The following is a 26,772-nucleotide window of genomic DNA, read 5'->3' on the forward strand; positions in this document are numbered from 1 at the left end:
ATAAACCTGCAATTGCAGCGTCTCCCCTGACTGTGATGAACGCGTGTCCCTGAGCCCCACCTCCAGCCCGGAGCAGACCAGCGCTTCACTGCTCATCTTTCCCCATCTCCTGGCTACTGAGCTACTACCCCCAGGGCAGGCAGACAGCAAACTTGAAGTCTTCAATAATACTTGTTCAATTACTACATTGTGTAGTTTTTATTTTTAAATGATCCATTTTCCTCTTAAGCCATGTCCCTTTCGTCCTGGGCATGCATAGCCACATATCCCAGCATCCTCTATAAATAAGCATGATGATTGAAAGACACGCATATGCACTGACTTTGGCCGGGGTTGGAAGGCATCTTGGAAGACCATTTGGGTCTGGCTCTGTTGGAAGACACAGAAACCCAGAGTTGTTTTGTTCACTAAAACTCAGGAAATCAATTAGTTTTTGGTATTTAGAAATCCCTTTAATATGTTAAACCAGTCTGACCTAAGATCTTTTTAGCTTAAGGTGGCACAGTGCTTTGTTTTAAAAAAATTACCCAGTCTTAGCAATGACTTTAACAGAAATGAAATATATGAATGAGATCTCGGTACTGTCCTTATTTCAGATCATAGCATAAAAGGTTCCTCTGGAAACGGTTCAAGGCCTCCTGACTAGAGAGCACCAGAGTCAGGACTCAAACATGGTCCTGCTGACTTCAGCCCTCCCCATCCCAGGAGCCCCGAATAGAGTGAGGCTTTCTGGGCGAAGGAGAGAACACAGTCCCCCAGGAGGGTGCCTGTTTGAAAGCCTGGTGTCTGGAAAAGAACATGCGAAGCTAAATCCAAGGGCAAAACTAGGGCTCAAAGGCCCTGACAGAGGAGAAGGGGAAAGACCCTGCAACAAACCCTGGAATGGTGTCCCAGACTTGGCTTTAAAGAATCACCTTCAAATACAAACTAGATTAAGTGAAAGTGGGACTTAGTGGCTTCTCAGCTAGTGAGTCCGCAGGAGAAGCTCAGGCTTGGTTGGCTCAGTCTGGGCTGTGAGGCGTCTCAGTTTCTCTCTCTTCCCCTCTCTGCCCTTCCCCATGCCTGAGTTCTTCTGTGACGGCTTCATTCTCAAGCAGGCTCCGGTCCCCTGGAATGTTGCCGGCAGCTCAGGACTCTTGTCCGAGCAGTTACCTCCCTCCCGGAACAAGCTGCTGCCCAACGGCACTGTCCTGGAACCGAGTCTCGCCGGCCTGGCCCGCGGATCCTCCCCTGGGGCTTTCCGGCCAGGCTTTGGTCACATGCCCACAGCTGGCAGGGAGTGTGGGCACAAGCCTCATCCAAACCAATCCCAAAGGAATTTCCAGAAGGGAGAAAGTGCTGAGCAAAAAGGTGTGGCTCCCGTCCAGACACGCTGTACCCAGATTTTAAAGTCCTTGACCTGCAGGGACAATGACCTTGGGCCACGCTGGAAAGTGGCTCTCTGAGGGGCATCTGGGAAGGGGTGTGGCTGGGCAGTGACCTGGCTGTGCTACTGGCTGCCAGGAAAGGGGGCTGCCCTGGGCACCTACAGGAGGAGCTCGCTGGGGTGGTTTCTTGATACTTTGTGCATCTTCCCTTCCAGACGAACCTCACATCATCCTGTCACACCCCATCACTACCACCCTCCCCCGTCTGGGGCGACCTTCTTGCCTGGCTCCCTCTGCACACAGCCTCCGGCCTCTATGGGGTGTTACCTGGGGATCACCCCCCTGCCACTGTCTACACAGCCTCGGTCATGTTTATTAGCTTCTCTCAGCTTTAGTGTCTGCATTACGAAGCTAGCTTCCGTAAAAGGAATCGCACGGTGACGTCATGAGGATCACATTTGTTGAAGGGCGTGACTCACCCTCGCGTTGTGCTCTCTGAACACCATCCTAACTGTGCCCTCACAGAACCAGAGCCTTGGCACCGCTCTCCCCCGGTGGGGTGTCAGGTCTCTGGCAGGATGACATCCCCTGGCCCGCTGCGGTGATTTGGGACCATGGGACTTGCTCTGGGCAATAACTGTGGGTGGACGTCCTGGGGGTCCCTTTTGGGCTGGAGTGCTCCAGTGCCAATGAAAGGCCCACTGAGGCGCTTTTATGCTCATCCACAATGAGTGCCGATGTTCCAGATGCTGTCTGCTCCGTCAGCTGGCTTCTGCAGTGAGGGTGATGCAGGAGAGGGCCCCCACTGACCTCCAGTGGACACGCAGCACAAGTGAGAAATAGACTCTTGTTTCATGGGACTGAGATTCTGGGGATGTTTGTTACTGCAGCAAAGCTTAGCCATGCTGGCTGGTACACAGAGGTCACCAGAGATTCCCTGCCTTCCTTACCCTGCATTAATGTAGTAAGTGCCCTAGGGGCACATCCCAGGATGCTGCAAGCCTTGTCCAGGCAAAGAGTGCCTGCTCTTTATTGACCCTTTTTATTGAAGTCTGGGTGGGAAGGGCCACCCTCAAGTTTGAACTGGTTCTGAGCTCTGAGGCTCAGTCTCGAATCGGCACTGACGGGACAGGCAATGGAGGTGATGGCGTCCAGGAAGCCACAAGTCAGAAATTTCTCCTGGTGACGATGGAGGAACCGAAGTCCTTACACTCTTTGCTGGTGACCCACATGTCCTTGAAGGTAGAGAGTGAGCACAGGATGGAGCCACCCACCCAGGCACCGTACGTGGCACAGGGACTGGTGGACACCTGGATGGGGTGGAGGAGGCAGAGCGGAGGAGAGCGGGGCGGGGAGTGGGGAGGGAGGCAGGGGAAGAGAAAGAAGCCAGCATCGAGCTGCTGCTCTACGGAGGGGACGCAGAGTGCCAACCCCAGCATGAGCTTCAGGCACACTCATTTCTTTCCCCAGAAAATACAATTTCCTCTCACCTTTGAAGACACTTAAGGCCCATGTCTTACTGCCCATGGTTTTAAACGATAGGGAGAAAGGGGCGGGAGCAAAGAGGACTTGCCCTCGGCTCTTAGATTCGCTCTAAAAAGATGACATGTTTTACACTTACACCAAGTCTATGTGGAAGGAAAACACAAGTAAGGAAAAGCCCCCCAAGTCATCGGACAGCCCAGCGAAAGCGCTCCGCGCCCTCTACACAGTCTCCAGACATTCTCTCGCTCCCCCTCTTACACGGACCTCCTTCACTTTCAATCCACTTCACTGGTAAGAGAGCAGGTTTCTTATCCAGGTCAGGTGCCCTCTGGGCTGGGAGGAGGGCACCAGCTCCACACCCGTGTGCCACACGGGTCACTGAGGCTCAGGGACAACTACACCCGCAGGGGTCAGACGGTCGTCATCTGCGTGGTTCGCTGGTTTCCCTATCATAACAGCACATGCCCATTACCCTAGACCAGGAAGGCAGCCGCACCGCTGCAGGGGTCTGCAGGGCCAGCAGGAGGAGGAGGGCCTGGAGACCCCCGGCCGGGGGCGCTGGAGGAGGGTCAGCACCCCCAGGTCGGACGCTCCCTGACTGTTGCCCCACAGAACGAGGCGTGGTGGGGGAGCCATTTGACGGTATTGCTTAAAAGAAGAAATAATGCTGTCATTTTAAGGATAAAAAAGACAAGGAAAAGAGTCAGAAAGGGGAACAAAAAGTACATTCAAGGTCAGGCAGGAAAAGAGCCGATTCCAGTGCGCGGGGCCCTCCACGCTCTTTCCTTCCAGCAACAGGTGTCACCTACCCCCGAGTCGCCTACCCCAACCACATCTCATCCAAACACACTAAACAAAAATGTGCACGAAACTGGGATGATTTATGCAGTTGGGAGAAAGCAGAAGTACCAACAGAGAAATGGCCTCTTCCCCACACACCCACCCAGCACCGTGCCTCGTCTTTCCTGCATTTTCTCGAGTGCCACCTGCCCGAGGAGACCGCCCAGACCACTCCCCCCCACCTTCCCTCGCTGCTTCCCCCAGGTGGGGTGTCTGACGGCCCCTCTAACACACGGACTTCCACCGCCCACCCCAGAACGCAAGCTCCGGGGGTTTTTGTCACTTTCGTTTTCTGGTCCCCAAGCACCACGCACGTCAGAGGCATTCCAGAAATACCTAAGGAGCAAACTTGGGAAGCCCCCAAAGGGTGGGTTGGGAGGGCCATACCTTCACATTAATTGTAGGGGAAACCAGGGCAGATATTTCTTTCTGCATCCGGAACTGCAAGCCGGAACAGGAACCAGTACCCGCCAGACAACACAATGTGGCCGAAGAGACTCTCCCGGAGAGCAGGGTTGCTCGGCCCGTGCTCTGGAGGGCTGTCATGTGGGTGCCTAGGCTGGTCCTCCCTGTCAGGGTGGGCAGAGGAGGAAAGGGAGCTCTGGGGCCAGAGGCTGGGCTGGCTGTGCACACCGGGGCTCCCCCTTCCTGCTGAAGGCACTTGGGGTGCCCAAGTCTCAGGCAGCTCTGAGTGCGGCGGGGGCAAATGGCACCACAGGCCACAAGGCCCTGCAGGTTTGGGAAAGACATGTATGTGAACTGCCCAGGCACAACCGCTAACGACTGACAAGCAAATAGTAGTTCTCCTCTCTCATCCAAGAGAATTTCTATTCAAGTGCTATTGACAGCTACTGATTTGTCACACTTTGGTATCCACGACTTTATGCAAGGGTCTCTGTAAAGGCAGCGCCCTTGCTCAGGTAACCTTCAGAAGATTACACTGATTGTTCCTTTCTTTCTGAAGTTGGTACTTATTTTTTACTGAGGTGTAATTGATGCACAACATGTCAGTTTCAGTCACCCAGTAGGATGAATCAGTATTTGTCTATACTGTGAAATGACCACAGCAGATCTAGGTAACATCTTCTCTTGACTCATCACTTGTCCATATAAATAAATACAAACATGATGAGCACAGCCCTTGAAAGACAGGTGAGTCATATTACTGCATGTGCAATAGTGTGGGCTTCTGGAGGGCGGGGTGGCGCTGCTGGAACCTCACGCCCCCCCTCTGCGGGAGCACCCACTGCACAACCTCGAAACAAAGGCTCATTGGCAGGCATCGTCAGGACACGCCTGGCCCCGTGAGGGTATGCAGCGAACTGCCCCTCTCGGCGTGACCGTGGCTGTGCTGGCACTCCCTGCCATCCACCAGGCCCAGGGGAGAACTTTAACACGTGGGTAAAGGACTTCAGTCAAGGACTTCTTCATTTGTCCACTTAATGCCTGGGGGGCACGGGCCATGTTGGAAGCCTTCAGCCCTGAGCAGTCTAACGGGGAAAGCAGACACCCCAGCTCGCTTACACTGACGTACATGCCATGGCTCACCAGGCACGCGTCCTGGGAAAGTGGCTAGTTCTCTTTTATTCCCTTCTGTCCCCTTATGAATGTGACCAGTTATTTTAAAACTGCTACCAAGAAATAATTGGTTTTCATGACTTCCACTGATGGATTTTCTCAATCAATGGGAATTTTCTGATCCATCATTTTTCCTGTTCTGCCTGCCAAGAGCTTAGTCAACTCGGTGCTCTTTTAAAATCTCTAGGCCAGATGTATGAAGTTCCCTCCAAATTACAGATTTTGCTTCTCTGCTTTACTTATCTTGATTGGTATATTTCAATTATTTTGTCAAGTAGGTGGAGAATAAATAAGACATTGTGAAAGAGAAGGCTTGCAGCCCCGGGTAGTGCTTAATCCTATTGAACAAATGATTCACACCCCCCACCCAGGAGGTCTCCTCATGGAAAAATGGGGGAGATGAAAGGAGGATTAAAGGTACAACCCATGTACAATGAATGGTCAGCAACATGACAGGCACATAGTAGGGGCTGTTGGTAGTTGGTATCAGGCACTTTTGAAACAAGGTGCCAATTTGTTTCTTAAAACAGAATCTCCTGCTGGCGGCCCCAGCTCCTTCCTCCTTCCCCCTCACCGCGTGCACAGCCGCCTAAGGTCTGGGCTCACCTCTGTTCCCTTTGCAGGGCTCACCGATCAGGTTTGTCTGGAAAAGCCCTTCAGGGCAGAGGAATCTCTTCTGCCCAACGTTGATCTCCTGGCCATCAGGCAGCCGATATTTCTGGGCATAGGAAGGCAAGTCAGCTTCCTCTTTCTCCTTGTTCAAATCCACAGCCACCGAGCAGCGTTTCTCTTTCATGTCCCGGAGGCACCCCCGGTCAGCTGTGGGAGAAAGGAAAAGGGCCAGACAGAAGAGAGCTCGGGTGTGACCTGAGCTCACAGAAGCGTTTCATTCTCTAACATCATCTTTCTGAAGGGGCAGCTCCTTGAAGTGGGGCCGAGGCAGCGTCAAGGAGCTGCCCCTTCGGCTTCACCTCACCTGCCAGGACCTCTTCCTCTGTAGTGAGTGCTGGGCCAGGTTCCAGAGGGTGGGATAGGGGGTATCCTGGACTAAAACACAAACATTTGAAAAATGTCTGCATTTTATGAGTTGATACCTTTATATAAATGATGTGTGTTTCTAGGGGACTGGAAAATCAAATTCAATTTTATTCTCTCTTAAAATAGGAGGTGCTGTTGGGCCCCCCACCCCCACCTGCTCTAAGTGTCGGCTACAAACAGCTCATGGCTGCCCCCTCCCCTGGAGAATTGCCCAGGCCGGACCCGCCTCCTGGACATACCTGGAAGGTCACATCCCTTCCATCTTCAGGGTGCCTGACAGTAGGCGGTAAGACCCAGCCATGTCCTTTGGCGTCACGGTTTTACGTTCACCTATGTTATGTTTGAGTTTGGGTCAGAGCTCCCTGCACTCGCTCGCCTGGAATTCCTCTGGTCCCTAAGTCCCCTGACGTCGACTCCCACCATCTGCCACTCCCCCCACCTGCTCTTGCCTGGGTTAATCATGGCTCCCTCGTTCCGAACCCTGCCGCACGCTTCAGACTTTTTCTGACTTCTTTCTCTCCAGCAGCTGATGCTGTTACCCATTCCCTTCTCTTTCCTTGGCTTCTAGGAAGCTGCATCTCTGATATTTTCCCCTTCCTCACCCAGGCTGGGCTTTGGCGAGACAACTCTAGGCCCAAACCACACCTCTGCCGTTGACCAAACGCCTGGCTTTAGGCAAGTTCATTCTCTCTTCAGCCTGACCTTTCCTCATCTTCAGGAATGGAATTAACCCCACACAGAGGGTTGTTGTAAGAATGAGACAAAATATGCACAGACAGATCTTGCTGAGTGTCAGGTGTCAATAAAATGCCTGCTTTTGTTCCGCCTGACCTCACTTTCCCTGCTTTCCTCTGCTGCTATTCATACTTCATGTGGCTTTGGACACAGACCTCTTGCTTGGGAAGACCAGAAAGCACAATGCAGGGGGTTACAGGTTTGTGGGGAATGGGTGTCATGCGGGTTATACAGGCGGGGAACTTAGTCCAGGAAGGGGCTGAAAAGTGGGACGGGCATGTCCTTGTCTGGAGTCCCTGAGCTCACATGGCAGTTGCTACACTTACTAGTATGGGATGTGGAAGTCCCCTAACCTTCCTAAGCCAATTCTTCTTGCAGTGGAGATAACTGTTCCCTCTCAGGTGCCGGAGCATGAAGCAATGAGAGACATGTGACACGTTTACTTAGCCCAATGGCTTGCACAGGGTAAGTACTCTGTAAATACTGAGCTCACCACCACTACCATCATTGTCACTATCACCACCACCATCATCTTCATTGTCATCACCAACCCAGCAAATGTCCCTAAACATACTTTTAGAACTTGGATGATGGCCAAGTAGCCTTTGCTTTACAAATTGAGGGCTGGGAGTTGAGCAAGCCAAGAATGACACTACACCCCAAGGACTGGTTCGGACAGAACCTTCCTGGACAGGACCTTATGGGGCAGGACCTTATGGGGCAGACCCTTACAGGACAGATTCAGTGTTATTTTGATGGTGGGACCCAACACAGGGTCACTTGAGTAGATGAAAGGCTCATGCTGTCAGGTACAGCTCCACACCAGAGAAGGCCACTGGGCAAGGCCATGGGGTGCACCTGGGGACAGGGGACAGTGAGCTGCAGCTGTCTCGGGTTAGGCTGTGGATGGCCAGGGGGGTGGCTAGCAAGGTTTCAAGGGATCCCTGTGGACTGGGTTTTTGTGACTGATTTCTCAGGCTCCTGGGCATAGGGGCTCTCCCATTGTCCAGTGCCCGGCTTGGGGTCAGTTAGGACAAGTGTATGGTGGCCCTGGAGCATGACAGGCAATAGAGGGGAAGCTGGGGTGTGAGCTTGGCAGTTGCTCAAGAAAAGGACTGACCGGCTTCTGGCAAAGACCTCAACACTGGGCTGAGACAGGGTCTGTAAAAAACAGGGTATCACACATGGCTGGGGGACACCAGTGAGCATGTCAGTCACCAGAGGGTGACTAGGTGTGACTGGGGGTAGCTGTCAGTGAGAGCTAGGGTTCCCCCAGAAAAGTGAGAGCGCACGTCCACACAGAGACAGGGTCATGCCTATGCACAGCGGCCTTAGTCACAGACCCCAAACAGGAAGCCCCCCACATGTGCTTTTGTGGGGAAGGGCCCCGCAGTGGGACCTGTGGAAGCAGGCGCCATCATGAAGGACATAGGGATTGGCATGGCAGGGATTGGAGGAGGCAGGGCCCAGACTCTAGGTGGCAGGCCAGCCCTGTGATCCGACTACAGACCCCTCCCCCTAAAAACAGAGACAAAATCCAACCCCAGCCCCCCTGGCCTGGCGTGTGGCCAGAGTCACAGAGCTTGGAAGGGTCTCCGGGGTTCCTGTTATCAAACTCCCACTTCACAGATGGGAAAGCAGAGACCTGCTGAATGCCAGCACCTGCTGGGCCCTGTGACAAGCACTTTAGGCATTAACGCATTTTGTTTCCATGATGACCCCCAGGGTGATACAGGGATCATCCTTCTGATGAGAAAAACAAAACTGTGCAGGGGCAGGTCATCCACCTGGGGTCACACGTGCTGGGAAAGCCGGGCTGTTCCCTGTACACTGGGCTGCTCTGCCCTTCCCTGTCTGTTCCACCCTGGAGGAGCCCTGCAGGTTGGCACCTGGACCGAGGGGCGCTGGCAGGGATGGGGCCAGGGCATGATGGGGGGTCACAGCAGAGCCTCTGATGCGGAGAAGTCCACCTTCCCACCGTGAGGAGGCATTCCTTCCATGCTGCCTTCCATTTCCTGAAGAAGTTTCTGCTTTTCTCCACCATTCCCTGGCTAGGCAGTAGCCACAGATCCCCTTTCCCTGAGGGACCCACCGGTCCTGCCCACGAGCAGCCCAGACGGAGCTCAGAGGGAGGCGGGAGAAGGAGATGGAGTTCTGGCGGCCCGCTCCGTCCCTGGTGGTCCCTCCCGGGCCTCCGCGCCTGCCGGTGGCCCTCTCTGGGCCCTGGTGGCCGTGTTCTCCTTCTGGTTTGGGTAGCGGCTCCCATTACTGGCCGGAGCTCTGTACACCACGTGTTGTTTTTCTGAAACTTAAGCTCCCATCTGTATGAATCTCTCCAGGAAAGTCTCACCAAAATGACCCCATGTGGGGGTTCCTTCAGTTTCCTGCTTGGACCCTGGTACTATTAAGGGTGAGTAGAGAGAAAGCCAGGGCAGGCTGAGTGCCCAGGAGGGGCGGGAAGTGCCGGGGACAGGCTGCGTGGCTGCACCATGGTTTGTGTGAGGCCTCATTTTACGTGTCATCTTGACGGGGCCACTGGGGCCCAGACATTCCTATTATTCTGGGTGTGTCTGTGAGGGTACTTTTGGATGAGATTAGCATTTAAATCCACAGACTGGGTAAAGCAGGTACCGCTCCCCAGGGTGGGTGAGCCTCATCCAGTCAGCTGAAGGCCTGAATAGGACAGAAGGCCTGACCCTCCCCAAGTAAGAGGAAAATGCACCTGCCTGATGGCCTCTGGACCGGGACACTGGTTTTCCTGCGTCTGTCCTGGACCTTCTCCCATCAGCTCTCCTGGGGACCCAGCCTGCCAAGCCGCCCTTCGGATGCTGGGACTGGTCCACTCCATAATCATGGGAGCTGAGTCCACATATTAAGTCTCTGTGTATCTGTATCTCCTACGGTCCTGTGTCTCTGGAGAGGCCGGGCCAGGACAGTCTGGGAGCAGCACGTTCCCTCCGGCTAAGGGACAGCCGCCTCTCTTATCTTTGCAGCCCGTAGGCCCCGCTGAGCACCTGCTGTCGCACCGCTGTGGGCTCTGTGCCCCTGTCCGCACAGAGCCCAGCTGTGGCCCACCTCTGCCCTACCTGCCCGTGTGCAGGGGACTCATCAGCCCCAACAGGGCTTTGTGTTACCTGAGGCGGCAGCTCACACCTGCGCTGTGATCGATGCTGCTGTGCTCCGGGGCCACGCCGGCAGGCTCCCCCATGTGCTGGTGATGCAGCGAGCTGCCAGGCCTGCCTCCTGGGTCACCGCCCCCTGCAGGAGGCCCCGCGGGGCCCCAGGGACTCTGCGCTCATGGGGGGCCTCGCTACTTGCTCCATCAGCTCCTCAGTGGCCTCCTCAGGCCTACAGATGTGACAGACCCGGGTGGCCAGGGGCAGCCCCTACAGCCCGCCCCCGTGACCCCACTCCAGCCTTACGGAGGGCCCTGCAGTCTGTACAGGGGGCTGCCCCCCGTCAACCACCATTCTCACCAGCCTGCGCCCTTCACGGGCTCTGAGATCCAGTTTAATCCGGTTCAGTCCCGTCAGCACTCACCACCAACTCCTTCCTGGGGGCTTGCCCAGGGTGGGGCTCAGAAGGAAGAGGTCCCGGGTCAGTCACGGTTAGGTCTCCCAGCAGGACACACCCCACAGCTGTGCTGAGAAGGGGCCGCAGGCTAAGACCACCGGGGGCCAGGCCTGCCTACCAACTGCTTGCCCTGTGACCTTAGCCAAGCCACTGCTCCTGGACGCCCCAGTGTCATTTGTGCAAAGGGGCTGATCGTTGCCCCGCCTGCAGAGTGGCTCTCAGGTCTACAGCTCCCATCAAATGCCTTACCCACACCCGCCTGCTTGGCGAGCTCTCCCGGGGTCGCCAGAATGCTTGCCACTAACGCCACAGGGGGCAGCTTTTACTGGTGTCTGTCTCGTTGAATAAAGAGACGGCACCCCAAGGGGTCCCCGAGGCACAAGGCTTGGGAGGAGGCCGGGGCTGCCCGCCCTGGGGCCTGCTCCCCGATCCCAGCCCAGCGCCTGCCCTCTTACCTGTGATGCTCTCTCTCTGTTGGACCTCAAGTCACAGGTGGCTCGGTCACCATCAGAGGATGCCGCTCCGGGGCGACGCGGAGCACCACGTAGGAGTGATGCCAAACCTGAGGGGAGACGGGGCACAGGGAGGTTCCAGGGGCCGTAGCAGGCCTTCCGCAGCGGCAGAGGACCTGTCTACACCACAGAGCAGCTTCTTTGGCACAAAGGTGATCGCAACTCACAGCAGGAGAGAGGGTGGCTTTGGACAAGACCCAGAACATACCTGTGTACAGGGCCTGGGGCTGGGAGAGGGAGCACGACGCCGGAGGCACAGCCCGCCTGGAGGACCTCCTGGTCTGGCTGGGGTCGGACAGGAGCCCCCGACGGCAGGGTGAGCCCGCGATACGCAGGAGGAAGGGAGGCTTGGTGAAGGGCACAGGGCACAGGCTGCAGGCCTCACAGGGGACCCCAGCCTCCCACGCACCAGCTGTGTGTCCAGATCAGCGACTCGACCTTTAAGAGCCTGCCGGCGGACCTGCAGGGTGGAAACGCTCCCTGACTCACGGAGTATTAGGTGCTGTGACATTTGTAGGAATCCTACGGTACTCGTTTCCTGGGGTGGTCGTAACACACATCGCAGACGGGGCTTAAACACCGGACGTCTCCTCTCCTGGTCCTGGGGCTGGAAGGCTGAAGCCCATAGGCGGGCAGGGCCAGCTCCACTGAGCCTCCTGGGCATGCGGATGCCGTCCCCTCCCTGTGTCCTCCTGTGGCCGTCCCTGTGTGCGTGTGTGTCCTGACCTCTGATAAGGGTGCCCGTCCTGGGATGAGGACCCCCTATGGCCCCACTGTACCTTATTTCCAAACACACCCACATTCTGAGGTGCTGGGGTCAGAGCTCTGACATGTGGGTCTGGGGACACAGTTCTGGCCATAGCACTTGACAGAGTGCTTGGTGCACACGTGCTCAGCAAGCAGCAGTTACTCACCACCGTCAAGGCTCATGCCTGCTCCGGGAGGAAGGCTCCCTGGGGAACGGGAGACGGGAGGGAAGGACATGCTCCCTGGGGGTCTGTGGAGGAAGGGCCTCGGGGAAGGGGGAACAGCATGTGCGAGGGCACAAGGCAGGCTACGTGGTGCCCATGAAACAGCCAAAGCTGGACAGGGTGCTGGTGCCCAGGTGGCTGGTCACAGACGGGCTGGAGCAAGGAAGAGACATCATCAGACACGAGCAGAAGAGCCCCTGGCAGGCAGTCGTGGCATTCAGCAAGACCCCGAAACCAAGAGCTGGAACAAACTGAAGACACACAAGAAATCAGCAGCGCTGGGGCTCAGGCAGGCGGCATGAGCCCCACCAAGGAGAGGGGAGGAGATGGAAGCCGCGGCCCGGGGAGCACCGGTGCCGTGGCCAGTGCAGTCCAGAGACAGGTCTGCACTTAGTCTCTGCCACACACACGCTGGGAACTACCGCCAGGACCAGGGTCAACACCTCAGCTGTGTAGGCAGGAAGATATCTGTGGGTGGTGCTGCCCCCGACAAGACACCCTCCCAGTGGCCCCAGTGACCCACAGCACCCAGCTCCCATGGCCCCTGCAGACCTCTCCCACTCGAAGCAGGACTGCCTCGGGTGACCTGCAGAATATGGCAAAAGTGACCGTGTGCGACTTCCAAGGCTACATCACAAAGGCAATGTCGCCTCCACCCTGACGTGATTGATTTCTCTCTCTGCGGGAAGTCAGCAGGAGGCTGAGAGGCCCTCCCAGCGGCCCTGCAGAGAGCTGGCCCGCGGTGAGGAGGGAGCCAGAGGAGAGCGCCGCCTCCGAGACGGCTCCTCCCGGCCTGGCCTGGCCGAGCCTCCCGAAGCCGTGCCCCCGCTGACATCCGACTGCAGCCTCCGGAGGGATCCCGAGCCAGGAGCCCCACCTGGGCCACTCCCCAAACCCTAGACCCAGGAGACTGAGACAACAGGTGAGCATCACTGTTTTAAGCCTCTAAGTTTTGGGGGTGATCTTTTTTTTTTTTAATTTACGAGTTTATTATAAAGAATACAAATGAACCAGATCACAAGGTACATAGGCAAGGTCCGGAAGGGTCTCAAGCACAAGAACCTCCATCCTGTGGAGTTGGGGTTCACCACCCTTCTGGTATGTGGATGGTTCACCAACGCTGATACTCCCTTCAGCCAATTTTTTAGGAATTTTTTGTTTGTTTGTTTGTTTTGTTTGTTTCTTTTTGTGTTTTTTTTGTTTTGTTTTTTTAAATTATTTTTTATTGAAGGGTAGTTGACACACAGTATTGCATTAGTTTCAGGTGTACAACACAGTGATTCAACATTTATATACATGATGATTCTAGCTACCAGCTATCACCATACAAAGTTGCTACAATATTTTGACTGTATTCCTTATGCTATACATTACATCCTGGTTACTTATTTATTTTACAATTGGAAGTCTGTACTTTTTTTTTTTTTTGAGAGGGCATCTCTCATATTTATTGATCAAATGGTTGTTAACAACAATAAAATTCTGTATAGGGGACTCAATGCACAATCATTAATCCACCCCAAGCCTAATTCTTGTCAGTCTCCAATCTTCTGAAGCATAACGAACAAGTTCTTACATAGTGAATAAGTTACATGGTGAACAGTACAGGGCAGTCATCATGGAAACTTTCGGTTTTGATCACGCATTGTGAACTATAAACAATCAGGTCAAATATGAAGATTCATTTGATTTTTATACTTGATTTATATGTGGATCCCACATTTCTCCCTTTATTATTATTATTATTATTTTTATTTTTAATGAAATGCTGAAGTGGTAGGTAGATGCAAGATAAAGGTGGACAACATAGTTTAGTGCTGTAAGAGGGCAAATGTATATGATCAGGTGTGTGCCTATGGACTAAGTATTAATCCAAGCTAGACAAGGGCAGCAAGACATCCACGGATGCAGAAGATTTCTCTCAAAACGGGGGGCTGAGGTTCTAAGCCTCACCTCTGTTGATCCCCAATTTCTCACCTGATGGCCCCCCTGCGACTGTGCCTGTCTTAGGTTGTTCCTCCCTTGAGGAATCTTACCCGTCTCTGGCTAACCAGTCATCTTCCGGGGCCATACAGGGAGATGTAAAGTTGGTAAGTGAGAGAGAAGCCTTATTGTTTGAAAAGGTTAGCTTTTTACTTCTTTGCAGGTTTATGCCCTCTGGCTTTTATGCCCAGTATTTGTCTTGAGGTATCTTTACCACTTGGAAGAATTATGATACTTGGTAAATTTGATATGAGGCACGAATTCTATTTAAGGGTTGTAATTAGGAAGGAAGAAGAAAAGCTATAGAAGTAGCAGATGGAAGAAAACATGGGAAGATTGGTTATTTCTTTGACATATCTTCTTGTAGAGTAACTTAAGCATGTATAGGTTTTAAACTACTAATTAAATTGCATACACACATTAACATAATAGGAATACAGTTACATAACCAAAGCAGACCTACAATTACGAGCCATCTCCAGTGAAACCAAGAAAACCAGTTAGGCACCCTAGGCATTTGTAAAAACTTATCTATGATATGATGGATATTGTCCAACTGAATTTGAATAGTTTGAGAAAAATCAGACAATTTAAAACAACCCATTCCTGGGAACTGTTCCCATCCCATATGTTCTTTTAACAGTAGATAGTCTGTAGTCGTAAGATTTTGGAGCGCTGCAACTTGCACTTCTCCTAATTCTTGGTTGAGTTCCAACAGTATAGATCCAGTCAAATTTGTTGTTTTACTGTGTGCACAGGCCTGCTTAGATATCTCCTTCTTCATTCCAATGGCAAGTCCAGGAACCGGTGGGATGGATGCAGCTACAACTGCAGCAGTGCCAGGATCTTTGTTGGGGTTTTTTGATGATCATCTTCTGGTATGAGTCTTCCAGAGAGTGCTGATGTTGGAAGTTCTTCTTCATATTGTATCTTAATTCATTTTCTGGGTAGCCAAATAGGCTTTGATCCTCTGTATAAACACAAACAAACCCTTTGCCCACACTTCGATATGCCCTTTATACCATTGTGAAGAACTTATTGGAGGTCACCACACAGGAACTGCTGTTAGTCCATTCTTGGGTTCTGTGATTCTGCTGCTGTTTTGTTCCTTCAGTTTTTCCTTTGTTCTTATACTCCACAGATGAGTGAAATCATTTGGTATTTCTCTTTCTCCGCTTGGCTTATTTCACTGAGCATAATACCCTCCAGCTCCATCCATGTTGTTGCAAATGGTAGGATTTGTCTTCTTTTTAGGCTGAGTAATGTTCCATTGTGTATATGTACCACCTCTTCTTTATCCAATCATCTACTGATGGACACTTAGGTTGCTTCCAATTCTTGGCTATTGTAAATAGTGCTGCAATAAACATAGGGGTGCATCTGTCTTTTTCAAACTTGAGTGCTGCGTTCTTAGGGTAAATTCCTAGGAGTGGAATTCCTGGGTCAAATGGTAAGTTTATTTTGAGCATTTTGATGAACCTCCATACTGCTTTCCACAATGGTTGAACTAACTTACATTCCCACCAGCAGTGCAGGAGGGTTCCCGTTTCTCCCCAGCCTCGCCAACATTTGTTGTTGTTTGTCTTTTGGATGGTAGCCATCCTTACTGGTGTGATTTTTAGTTTTAATTTGCATTTTCATTTAATTTAATTTAACTTAAATTAATTCATTAATTTAATTCTCACTGTAGTTTTAATTTGCATTTCTCTGATAATTAGCGATGTGGAGCATCTTTTCATGTGTCTGTTGGCTATCTGTATTTCTTTTTTGGAGAACTGTGTTCAGTTCCTCTGCCCATTTTTTAATTGGATTATTTGTTTTTTGTTTGTTGAGGCGTGTGAGCTCTTCATATATTTTGGACATCAAGCCTTTATCAGATCTGTCATTTACAAATATATTCTCCCATACTGTAGGGTTCCTTTTTGTTCTATTGATGGTGTCTTTTGCTGTACAGAAGCTTTTCAGCTTAATATAGTCCCACTTGTTCATTTTTGCTGTTGTTTTCCTTGCCTGGGGAGATATGTTCAAGAAGAGGTCACTCATGTTTATGTCTAAAAGGTTTTTGCCCATGTTTTTTTCTAAGAGTTTTATGGTTTCATGACTTACATTCAGGTCTTTGATCCATTTTGAATTTACTTTTGTGTATGGGTTTAGACAATGGTCCAGTTTCATTCTCCTACATGTAGCTGTCCAGTTTTGCCAGCACCATCTGTTGAAGAGACTGTCATTTCCCCATTGTATGTCCATGGCTCCTTTATCAAATATTAATTGACCATATATGTTTGGGTTAATGTCTGGAGTCTCTAATCTGTTCCACTGGTCTGTGGCTCTGTTCTTGTGCCAGTACCAAATTGTCTTGATTACTATGGCTTTGTAGTAGAGCTTGAAGTTGGGGAGTGAGATCCCCCCAACTTTATTCTTCTTTCTCAGGATTGCTTTGGCTATTCGGGGTCTTTGGTGTTTCCATATGAATTTTTTAATTATTTGTTCCAGTTCATTGAAGAATGTTGCTGGTAATTTGATAGGGATTGCATCGAATCTGTATATTGCTTTGGGCAGGATGGCCATTTTGATGATATTAAGTCTTCTGCCATCTTGGCTCCACCTTGGGGGTGATCTTTTATGCAGCTTATATAATCAGTCCATCTTCTAAGGCAGCACACGACCTGGTCAACCCGATTTGGAGGTGCTGATGAGAACCTTCAGCTCCCGAGACAGAGTGGTTCCAATTAGCCAATTTATTACGTCCTTTCTATGCTGGACTAAGGAAATTTTTATTGTGGTAAAATATACATACAAGGAATTTGCTATTTTAACCTTTTTAAGTGTACAGCTCAGTGGCAATAGGCTCACTGACATTGTGGTACCAGGGACCCCATCACCTTCTCCAGAACTTCCCATCATCTTCAAATAAAAAACTCTGTCCCATTGACACCAACCCTGCACAGCCCTTCCCAGCCCCAGATGCCCACCATCCTATTTTCTGTCTCTGTGACCCAATGACGTCAGGTCCCCCTGAAAGTGGACTCACACAGCATCTCCTTCTGTGTCTGGCCCATTTCACTCAGCATGGTGTCCTGAGGGCTCATGCACATTGTCAGGCAGGGGTGTCAGGAGTTCGTCCCTTTTTAAGGCTGGATGCTATTCCATTGTTCGCTTACCCACGCCAACAGCCCACTTTTTGTTCATGCAGCCAGGGGTAGTGGGCACCTGGGTTGCTTCCACATTTTAGCTCTTGTGACTGATGCTGCTGTGAATGTGGGATACAAAGGCATCTTCCTGCCCTCACTTTATACCCTGAGGGGTACGTGCTGGGTCATATGGCAATTCTAGCTCAGTTTTTGTGGACCTGCTGTACTGCACCATTTTACATTCCCACCAGTGGAGCACAAGGTTACAATTTCTCACCCTGGCCAACACTTGTGATTTTCTGTTGCTTTTATAATAGCTGTCCTAACAAGTATGAAGTGGATTAAGAACTTTTTGTCTATCATCCCTTTTAATCCTCTAAGTAGTGCTATGTGGTAGGGAAAATCATACCCTTTTCTTACAGATAAGGAAACTGAGGGCCAGAGAGGCCAGCTACTTGTGTCCCAAAGGGCACAGATAATAAGCAGCAGGGGCAGGACTCAGGCTCCACAACCTCTGTGGTCAGTCAGTTCCCTGATGCAGCATCTACAGGCACCGGGTGCTGGGAGACGCCAGAGATCTCTGTATGCGGGAGGCACCTCCCTTCCCAAGTGCCAGGGCAGCAGGCACCCCACCCAGCATGGGCAGGGGGTAGGGGGCCCTGTGAGCTGGTCCCACCCCACCAGAGCTGCGGCCCACCTTTTCCACGTTGTTCCAGTTAGCGATAGCTGCCTGAGAGATGGGGTACTGCGGGTTGAATGTGCCCCGTTTTTTTCTGAACTTCATCTCCGATGAACCAGTCTTCCTTATCTGTTCCCACCAACAGATTCTGAAAAACACAGGCCAGGACAGGGTGATTCACCTCCACTCGGTGTTCATGGTCAATGCACAACAAGAATTGGCCGGGGGCTGCGATGAGCGGTCGGGGGTGGGCTCGGGTCACAGCGCTGGCATCGATGGCCTTCTCAAACCTGTACACTGTTTTAAAGTGCCACAAATAGGTCTCAGCAGATGCCCCACAAGCTAGCAGAGTACCTGAAGATACTCCTGTCGCTGCTGTGGACGAAGACGCGGAGGGCAGTAGGGAAGGGCCACTGCGGGCAGGGGCACAGGCTTCCACATTCACTCTGCAGAGGTGGCAGGGGAAAGGTTGGATCTGCTAGTTTTTGCAAGGTGAACCTAGCCACTTTCCTGACAGGTCAGCCCATTCATTCTGTCATTCAGAGGGGATCTGGCAGCCCGTTTGTGCGTTACTCTGGGTCCACTGGGAAGCCGACAGAAAGGTGGGAGTAAAGCATGGGGATTCCACCAGGGGACAGGCCCACAGGAGAAAATGGGGAGGTGCTGGGCAGGGCAAGGAGGACATCTGGCTCCTGTCCAAGACGAGCCTGGGTCCAGGAGAGGGGCCTGGCACACCGTGAGGTCGGCAAGGCCACGGGGTATCTTGAGCCAGAGTCATTCATCAGAGGAGTCCCGGGCCTCCCAGGAACAGGCCTGCCTTGGAGTCCCCGGCCATGCTCAGCTGTTGGGTAGGAGCAGCCTGAGGCAGCAGGGCCTTGGCGGCCTGGTGCAGGAGCGCAGTGGGGCGGTGGGCCAGGGCAGCCGGGCTGCACGGCGCAGGGGGCTTCAGAAAAAGGTGTGCTCCTGCGGCCACCACAGCTCATCGGCAGAGAGCTCTAGCATTTCGGCGATCTGTCCTTTAGGCAGAAGGGGTCTGGGCTCAGGGAAGACGCACTAGCCGTGAGGCCCCAGGCAAGTGTCCGCCTTCCCCGAGCCTCCACCTCCTTCCCTGCCAGACGGAACACTGACGTCCACGCCCCATTCCTGGCCACAGCGCTGGCAGGAGATCAGGTCAACGAATGCCGACAGGAATGCATTTCATAAACAGAAAGGACACCTTGGGGTCAAGGACAGTCCATGCTGGTCAAATCTTAATGTGCGAGGGACAACGGATGCCCACAAGGGTGGGGAAGGAGCAGCAGCAACCTGGTTTGCAGTCCTGAGATGGATGGTGCTCGGGTCTGAGCCACTGTGCTAGTCACAAGGGACCGAGGACTCTGGGCAGACCCTCTGTCCTGCCCCTTCACGGCCACAGGGCCTCCCGTGAGGGGCTCCCTGCCATCTCCCTGCTAGACTGAAGTGCACGGGGTGGAGGTGGGGGTCATGGTGCTTCAATCTGGAACAAAATGTGGGCCCACGCAGAGCGTCCTGTTGGGTGCGTCCCCTCTGGAGACGGAAGCGTTCCTCCTGCTGAGCGGGGCCGGCCTGGAAGCCCAGAGGATGGCGGCCGAGGTGGCCCACAGGAAGCAGACCAGAAAGCCCGTCTGCAGGGGTCCAGGTGGGCCGTTTGCTCCTCTGATGGTTCATCTTGGTCACTTGTTTCTATTTTGGGGAGGAATTTGATTTTTCTTGCTGGGATCTTACGCTTCACCATGTTTGTGACCTGTTTTATACACACTTCTCCTTCCTATTGAGCCACTTTTTGTGTAGTTAACAGGTGCTTTTTCCTCCCTGGGGCTGTGGGATACTGGCCATGGTGCAACGTTAAGTACTGACACTGCAGAGCACATTATTACACCTGTCAGGACAAGAGACGCCACACCAAAGATTTCAAACAGAGGGACTGAACACAGGGAGTCAGTCACACAGCGCTGAGCGTTTGAAAGAGCGAAGGGGACGCGGAGGTAGCCCGGAGAGTCCCAGACCAGCCACTCGGGCTGGGGACCCACAGGGCCGTGGGGGTCTCAAACAAGGAGCTCAAGGAGGCCCTGCAGAAGGGAGCAGGGGCCCCGCGGGGAGCTGCTGGGTGGCCCGGGGGCTGGAGAGCGGCTGCAGTGTGGGACCAGGAGTATCCAGGGAGAGAAGCAGGTTTGGGGAAGAGTTTAGTCATGGGAGGAGCAAATGCCTTTGCACAGGAACTGGGAGGACAGCGCTGGGGGCGGCAGCCGCCTCTGGGGAATGGTGGGTGGCTGACAGAACGCTCCGCTGTCCTTTGATGGCACTGGCTTGACGCTGTCTTCATGGGCCTGTGAGTCTACAAGCAATGGGCTGGGAGGCTCTGAGGGACGGCAGAGTACCTGGGGCAGAGCACGCCGCCTCCCTCGGCTGAGGCTCCCCTTATTGCCAGCGTCCATCAGACTCGGAAGCCTCCCTGGGACCAGACACTGGCAGCAGAGGCTTTAGTTTCAGAGTTTGGGGCAGCTCTTCTGAGCAGCCCCATGGCTCAAGTTTCAACTGAAACTGCTAACACACCAAACTGGTTCCCCCGGGTGTGGCAGGACCCATCCCGACGCCCACTCTCCCCAGCCCTCAGCCCTGCCTTCGGGCCCACTTGGCTCAGTGCTGGCAGGGTAGCCAGGGAGCAGCCGCGTCCGAGGGAAAAGCCCTCATCAGGGGCCCCGGTTCAGACAGGGCAAGACAATCAATGCCTTGTCTCCAAAGGGAGCCTGCCTTCTGTTAGTGCTTAAAGCACGTCATCAACCGAGCCATGTCCTCGAAATTCCTATGTTGAAGCTCTGACAAAATGGGCCCACCTGATCTAAGGTGACTGCGTCCTTATAAGAAGAGGCGGTCAGGACACAGACACACGCAGAGGGACGGCCACGTGGGGACACAGGGAAGGGACCACGTCCACATGCCCAGGAGAGAGGCTTGGGGGAGCCGGCCCTGCCCACGCTGGGGTCTCAGCCTCCAGCCCCAGGCCTGGGAGAGGAAACATCTGTGGTTTAATCCACCCCTGCTGTGGTGTTAAGAGCCGCCCTAGGGACCTCATACAAAGCAAAGGAAGAGATTTGTGGGCGGCAGAGGCCAAGCCCTCTTTGGTGGGGCTTCTCAAAACCAAGGACCTGGTTCAGGACCCTCTGAATCTTAGAGAGGTGATCAAACGACTGCCCAGGAGCTATATCTGGCCTGTCATCTGTTACGTGAGGCCTGTGAACCAAGAATAGTTTTCACATTTTTGTGATTGGAGAAAAAAATCTTTTCCCTTCTTTGCTTCCAATCTCCCTCACCTCTCTTACAAAGAAAGATACGTGCCACTGGGTTCAGGACCCACCTGGGTAATCTGGGATGACCTCATCTCGAGATCCTTAATTATACCTGCCAGACCCTTTTTCCAAATAAGGTCATGTCCACGGGTCCAGGTGGACACACCTCTGGGGACACCGCTTGGCCTGCTACAGTGATGAGGAGAAGTGTCAGCCCAGTTCTCAGCCCCCCTGTAGGGCCTGTCTTGGCCTGGAGTATGAACGACTGAAGGAGGGGACACTGGGGCTGCATTTGAGATTCGGGTGAGAGTCTCCCCACTTTGAGTGCCCCCAACCAGGCTGGAGTGGGCTCAGCTTGGAGGCAGCCTGGAGGGCTTTACTGCAGCCAGGGCATTTCTCTTGAAAGGCAGGAAGACCTGGCGACACTGGGTCCACTTCCGTGCATGGCAACAGCAGCAGACGGGAGCAGGGGACACCCTATTCGGCAGGGCCTTTGCGCCAGGCCCCTCCCCTCCCTACTGTCCTCCTGTCATGGAAGCTGCATGTCAGTTGCCACCTAGTACTGGCGGACTACCGTTATCTTAAAGATAGAGAACTACTTCTCAGCACCCACACCACTCTTAAAGGCGGGAAAATCGGACGGTAAATGGATAGCATAGTTTATTTGTATGACCACCTGCTTCACTGACTGATGCCTCGGGGCTGCTCCGTCTGAGTCAGAGGCCCTCAGACGTGGCTCCTGGGCCAGCAGCATAAGCATCAGATGCGAAGTGGTTTGAAATACAGATTCCTGGCCCCAGTCCAGACCCGCTGCAGCAGGAAGTCCAGGGGTGGGCCCGGCACCCTGCATTTTGCCAGGCCAAGCGCCCCTGTGATTCTGAGGTCCATTCACCTGGGCCAACTCCTGCCCCTGCCCCGAGGACTGGGCTCAGCCAGGCCTGTCAGGGGAGGGGGCTGTTGGGCCCCGAGGCCGCCCCCAGGAAGGACACCCCCATCACTCACATCCCGAGCACAGTGGGGAACATGGCCAGGGGGGCTTTCTTCCCTGAGAAGCCCACCTTGCTGAAGCCCGAGCCTTAGACGCAAATGAGGGGTAGTTCATCCTGCTGCGTGTGACCTGGGTGTGACCTGGACAGGCTGCAGGAGACACAACAGGGTTACTTGTGCTGGAGGCCAGATGCACACCCGGGGGCAGGTGCTGCATGGAGGGCTCAGCTTGCACTCAGAGCCAGGGGTGTGTCCAGAGCTGGGCCCCGCTGGCAGTTTGCTGGAATGGGTGGGCTCTTAGTTGACCATTTCCTTGTGGCTGCACTGGGGAGGGGGGCCTGGGGTGTAGTCCCCAGATAAAGGCTTCCACTGCCACGTGGCCCAGCATGGGCCTGTGACCCCAGGGGCTGCACCTGGTGGTCACTGCCAGGGTCCCCCTCATCCACAGCTCCCATCCCGCCTCTCCTGGGAGACCTCCCTGGCCTCCGGGCCCCAGGTCAAAACCATTCCCTCCCTCCTTTAAGACAGAAAATATAAAGAAGGAAACTGTAGTCACCCACAATCCTACCGCCTACAGTTGCCCTGTTGTATGTTAATATTTGCTTCAAATTTATGCATGTTTTTTTTTAAATTGCCCTCAAAATAAATGAATCCATTTTCTTTTGCGAATATTCCATTTTAACTAAATCTTTACCATGACAGAAGTGTTCTTCACATTAAAAGTGATTTTAATTCTTTTTCAGATTAAGTCTATATGTTCATTACAGAAAATAAAGAGAGCTCGGAGGAAAAATGAAACCTCCCGAGATACTGCCGATCGCAGACAGCCCTGTTAACATTGGGTGTTTATCTTTCTGGTCGTACAACCCACTCAGGGGCCGCTTTCTATCCGACGCTCTGGACAGGGGCAGCAGAGAGCAGTCCAGCTCTACGTGTGCTGTGTACCCACATTCCTATATTACCCGTAACACGTGACACCTACGGTTTTGTATTAGACCTTTTCTCTGAATGTCGTGAACATCCCCGTGTGGTCTGGTCCTACTGGAAACACGCTCTCCTGCTCAGACTCCCACCACGACAGGCGGCTACGATCCGCTCACCTGCCCCAGTTGCGGCGCTTAGACCCAGCCACTCCGGTGTTTGCTGACAGTCCTGTTACCTGCCTTCATCCTGCATTCTGGGCGAGCTCCCTGCCCTGCATGCATCCTCAGCGTGCCTGGCTGAGTGACCAGGAATTCTTGGAGGCTCCATAAACATTTTGCCGAATTATTGTCCAGAAATGCTGGTGGTCTCTTCACAGCAGCTACGTGTAGGCACGTGTCACACAGTGCTCCGTGCTTTCCACAAGCCCGTCCCCCCAGCAGGCCACCCCAGCTTCTGCAGCCAGAGTCCACGGCCCTCTCCGAGAGCCCCGTGGCCAGGGTTGCCAACTCTCTTTGTAGTTCTGGTCTGGCCTTCCTAATCTCCTGCTTTGGGATTTTTGTGGTGTCCTGTGAGTGCGCTGGCCGCGTATCTTCAGCCACGTGCTGCCACTGGACGGCAGGACCTCGGCTGGAGGTTGCTGGGCCAGCTGCAGTAAAGTTGGAGATTTGTAGGACATTTGTGTGAACTTGCTTATCTGCCTCCTGCTGAGGTGAGGTGGTGTGTGAGCATCATGCGCTCACCATTATCATTATGATTATTACAATGATTGATCCTCTTTAGATGCAAGGATGGGCCCCAAGCCCCCGACTGGCCAGCAGCAGACCTGGAAGGGGGAACCCAACGGGAGCTGAGCTCTCCCACCCACAGCTCGGTGCCTGCAGAGCGCAGAAATGAATCCATTCTGGGGCTGGTCACGCAGTTTCCAACGTTGCTTTGCTGCAGGAGCTTTTGAGCTGAGTGACAAACATGCAGTTTCTCCTTCGTTTTGTTCCAGATCATCAGACGCTGGCTTCCATTTCTGTGTCTTTAGTAAAAGGAGGAAAATCAGGCCATGAGTAATCGCACCGCTCTCCCTGCTGGGACGTTTCCATCTGGGGGGTCTGGAGTGGAAAAAACCAGCTCAGAGCAGGGCGGGCATTTTCCCCCAAGCTGGAAAGGAGGGCACATTGGATCAAGGAGCGCTTTCCTACTTTACTCCAAATCCTCGTGGATCTGGGACTTGCATGTGAGTCTACATATTTAGGATCAACACACAGAAATAAAAGCGTAAGGAAAGGTGTGAAGGAAATTGGAAGGGAAATGTCCCACTGATCAAGAGGAGAAAGTGACCTACGACTGATGCTCAAAGGGAAGGACTGAACTGCTCCCGAATCCCAGGAACTGTACCAAGCACAGAAAGAGTGCCAGTAAGAAGATGAAACGGTCCAGAGAAGGAGAGGTGGGGCCCTTCTGCAGCCCACTGGTGTCCCCCCACGTCGCCACTTCCGCACAAAGCCATGGCGACCTGCTGAGCAGAGGGGGCACCCCTTGCCCCAGTTGGGGCTTCTCCACGTTTGCCACTGGCCCTGTGGGGCCTCTGCTTCTCTGTTCCCGTTGCGTCCTCGTCCTCTGGGTTTAGAGGAAGTGGCTGCATGACCCATGCCAGCCAGTGAGGTCTTCCAAACCTGGGCTAGCGGTCAGCTCAGTCCTGGCTGCATGCTCAAGCCCAGACATGTGAATGTGCGACCTTACAAAAGGAACTCTGCAGGTGGGACTAGGCTGAGGATCCTGAGATGGGAGATTGCCAGGGACTGCCCGCTGGGCCCAGTGAATCACGAGGGTCCTCAGGAGGGAAGGAGGGAGGCGGGAAGGTCAGAGTCTGAGAGAGACTTGAAGATGCTGCCGTCCTGGCTGGGAGGCTGGGGGAGGGGGCCACGGGCAGACAGCCTTGCAAAGCTGCACAGGAGAGGAAGCAGGTTCTCCCCTGGAGGTTCCAGCGGGAGTGTGGCCCTGCCAACACTGTGATGTGGGCCAGAACTGTACCATAACAGAACGGTACTGCTGTACGTCATTGGGTTTGTGGCGGGTTGTTACAGCAGCCCCTGGGCCTTGGTCAGGAGGCGGGCGTGTGACGCAAGCCAAGGCCCCCTCCTGGGACCCCAGCCAGAGCGATCAGGAAAGATAGTCTGTCTGGTCCACTGGACTCCTGTGTCCGGGAGCTGCCCCTGCCTGAGGGGGAAGCCCAGCCACAGGAGAGCAGAGGCGAGGCCGGAGCATGGAATCCTCGCAGTGGCCTCGGGTACATATGTCGTCTCCCCCACACTGCTCAGCCCAGGAGCCGACAAAGTCCTCTGAACGGAGCTGAGTGGGTGCCGGTCACTTGCAACCAAGAGAGTTGTGACCGGTACCCAGGTTTACCCGCTCTCCGGCGGCAGAGCGTCCCTGTGAGCCCCCTCCTGGGCTGAAACGGCAGGAGGAGGCGCCGGGGCCTGGTTTTGCCAACGGAAAGAATCTGAAGTGGATTTCTGCTTTTATGAAGAAAGCCGTTACCAAACTAATGCCGGGGCTTTGTGACAGTGAAGTGGCAGAATGTGAGCTTTCAGAAACTGGGGGACACCCTTTGTCCCCCCAATCTCAGCCCCCCTGGTTCTAGTGCCCAGAAAATCACAGCAAATTAAACAAATAGGATTATCCTCCCAAAATGCTCTCACAGAGTCAATTAAAGGTACATTAGGGTCGGGATGTTTAATTCTGAGTCAGGGGTGACTGGCATTCACTCAGCAAATATGTACCAAGTACCTCCTGGGGTCAGGCACTGTTTAAATTGGAATAAAGTGAGGAAACAGCAGACAAGTTTCTCCCCTCGTGAACCAGAGATTATAACAGAATATTTCATTTAAAAAATTATGGGAATTAACGGCTTTTCAGTTGTGACAAAGGCTACAGAGGTCAGCCCGTGCGGGACCTACATCAGGATGCGGGGAGATAAATCCGGGTCAAAAGTTGATCTGGGTCAGCATTTGAGTATTCGCCCCTCCCTGGGGCCAGTCACCCAGACACCCAGCCGCGGGGCCCTGCAGGGAAGCGAGGGGAGGACTCCAGAGCGCACGCACAAGGGCCACCGTCCCCAAGATCGCCTCTGCAGACTGGCTTCCCACTCATTCAAGGACTCTGGTCTCAGCCTGAGCGAACGAGTCTCTCTTCACCAGATGTGATTGTTCTCTGTCGTATAAGTAAGGTAAGATCTCAGGGGACGTGACATGGGGCCATCCCCACGGGCCCTGACCAGCCACAGCCAGGGACAGCGGGTCAGACCGACGTTGAGGCGTGATGATGCCCCGCACTCCGGCCTATCACGCAGACCACGTCTGCATCCGGAGGCTGCCCGCCACTGCCACCTGCCCGCGTCGGGACCCTGTAGGCACACAGTCAGTGGGAGGGTCGCAGAAAAACTCTGAGTTTTGTTCTGTGTATTGAGTCAACATTTTAAAATGTCAGGTTAAGTGAATTTAAGTTTTTAAAATTTAATTATTGAATGAAAACTGTTCCCTTCTTCTAAGTTGTTCAAAGCCGTCAGCTGCAGCAGCCACTGTCCCCATTAGAGTCCTCGTTTCGACCTATGGAAGCAGTGGGCAGTCCCCCAGGATCCCTCAGAGAGCTGATGACCTCGGGGGACCCCACCAGC

General features: G+C 53.5%; 1 protein-coding gene across 1 annotated transcript in view; it reads right to left on the bottom strand.

Annotated features, from left to right (window-relative positions):
* Nucleotides 1-382: 382 nt before the first annotated feature.
* LOC108398684 (actin, muscle-like) overlaps nucleotides 383-26,772 on the bottom strand; it is a 35,302-nt gene continuing 8,912 nt past the window's right edge. Inside the window, 10 exon segments of the mRNA XM_073217736.1 lie at nucleotides 383-2,677; nucleotides 4,080-4,261; nucleotides 5,877-6,089; nucleotides 6,247-6,317; nucleotides 10,178-10,254; nucleotides 11,107-11,178; nucleotides 17,911-17,985; nucleotides 17,987-18,073; nucleotides 22,187-22,334; nucleotides 26,407-26,502. Coding sequence (XP_073073837.1) covers nucleotides 2,534-2,677; nucleotides 4,080-4,261; nucleotides 5,877-6,089; nucleotides 6,247-6,317; nucleotides 10,178-10,254; nucleotides 11,107-11,178; nucleotides 17,911-17,985; nucleotides 17,987-18,073; nucleotides 22,187-22,334; nucleotides 26,407-26,502 — 1,165 coding nt within the window. The 3' untranslated portion in view covers nucleotides 383-2,533.

Source organism: Manis javanica, chromosome 11, assembly GCF_040802235.1.
Source record: "Manis javanica isolate MJ-LG chromosome 11, MJ_LKY, whole genome shotgun sequence".
In the NCBI taxonomy this organism is placed as follows: Eukaryota; Metazoa; Chordata; class Mammalia; order Pholidota; family Manidae; genus Manis; species Manis javanica.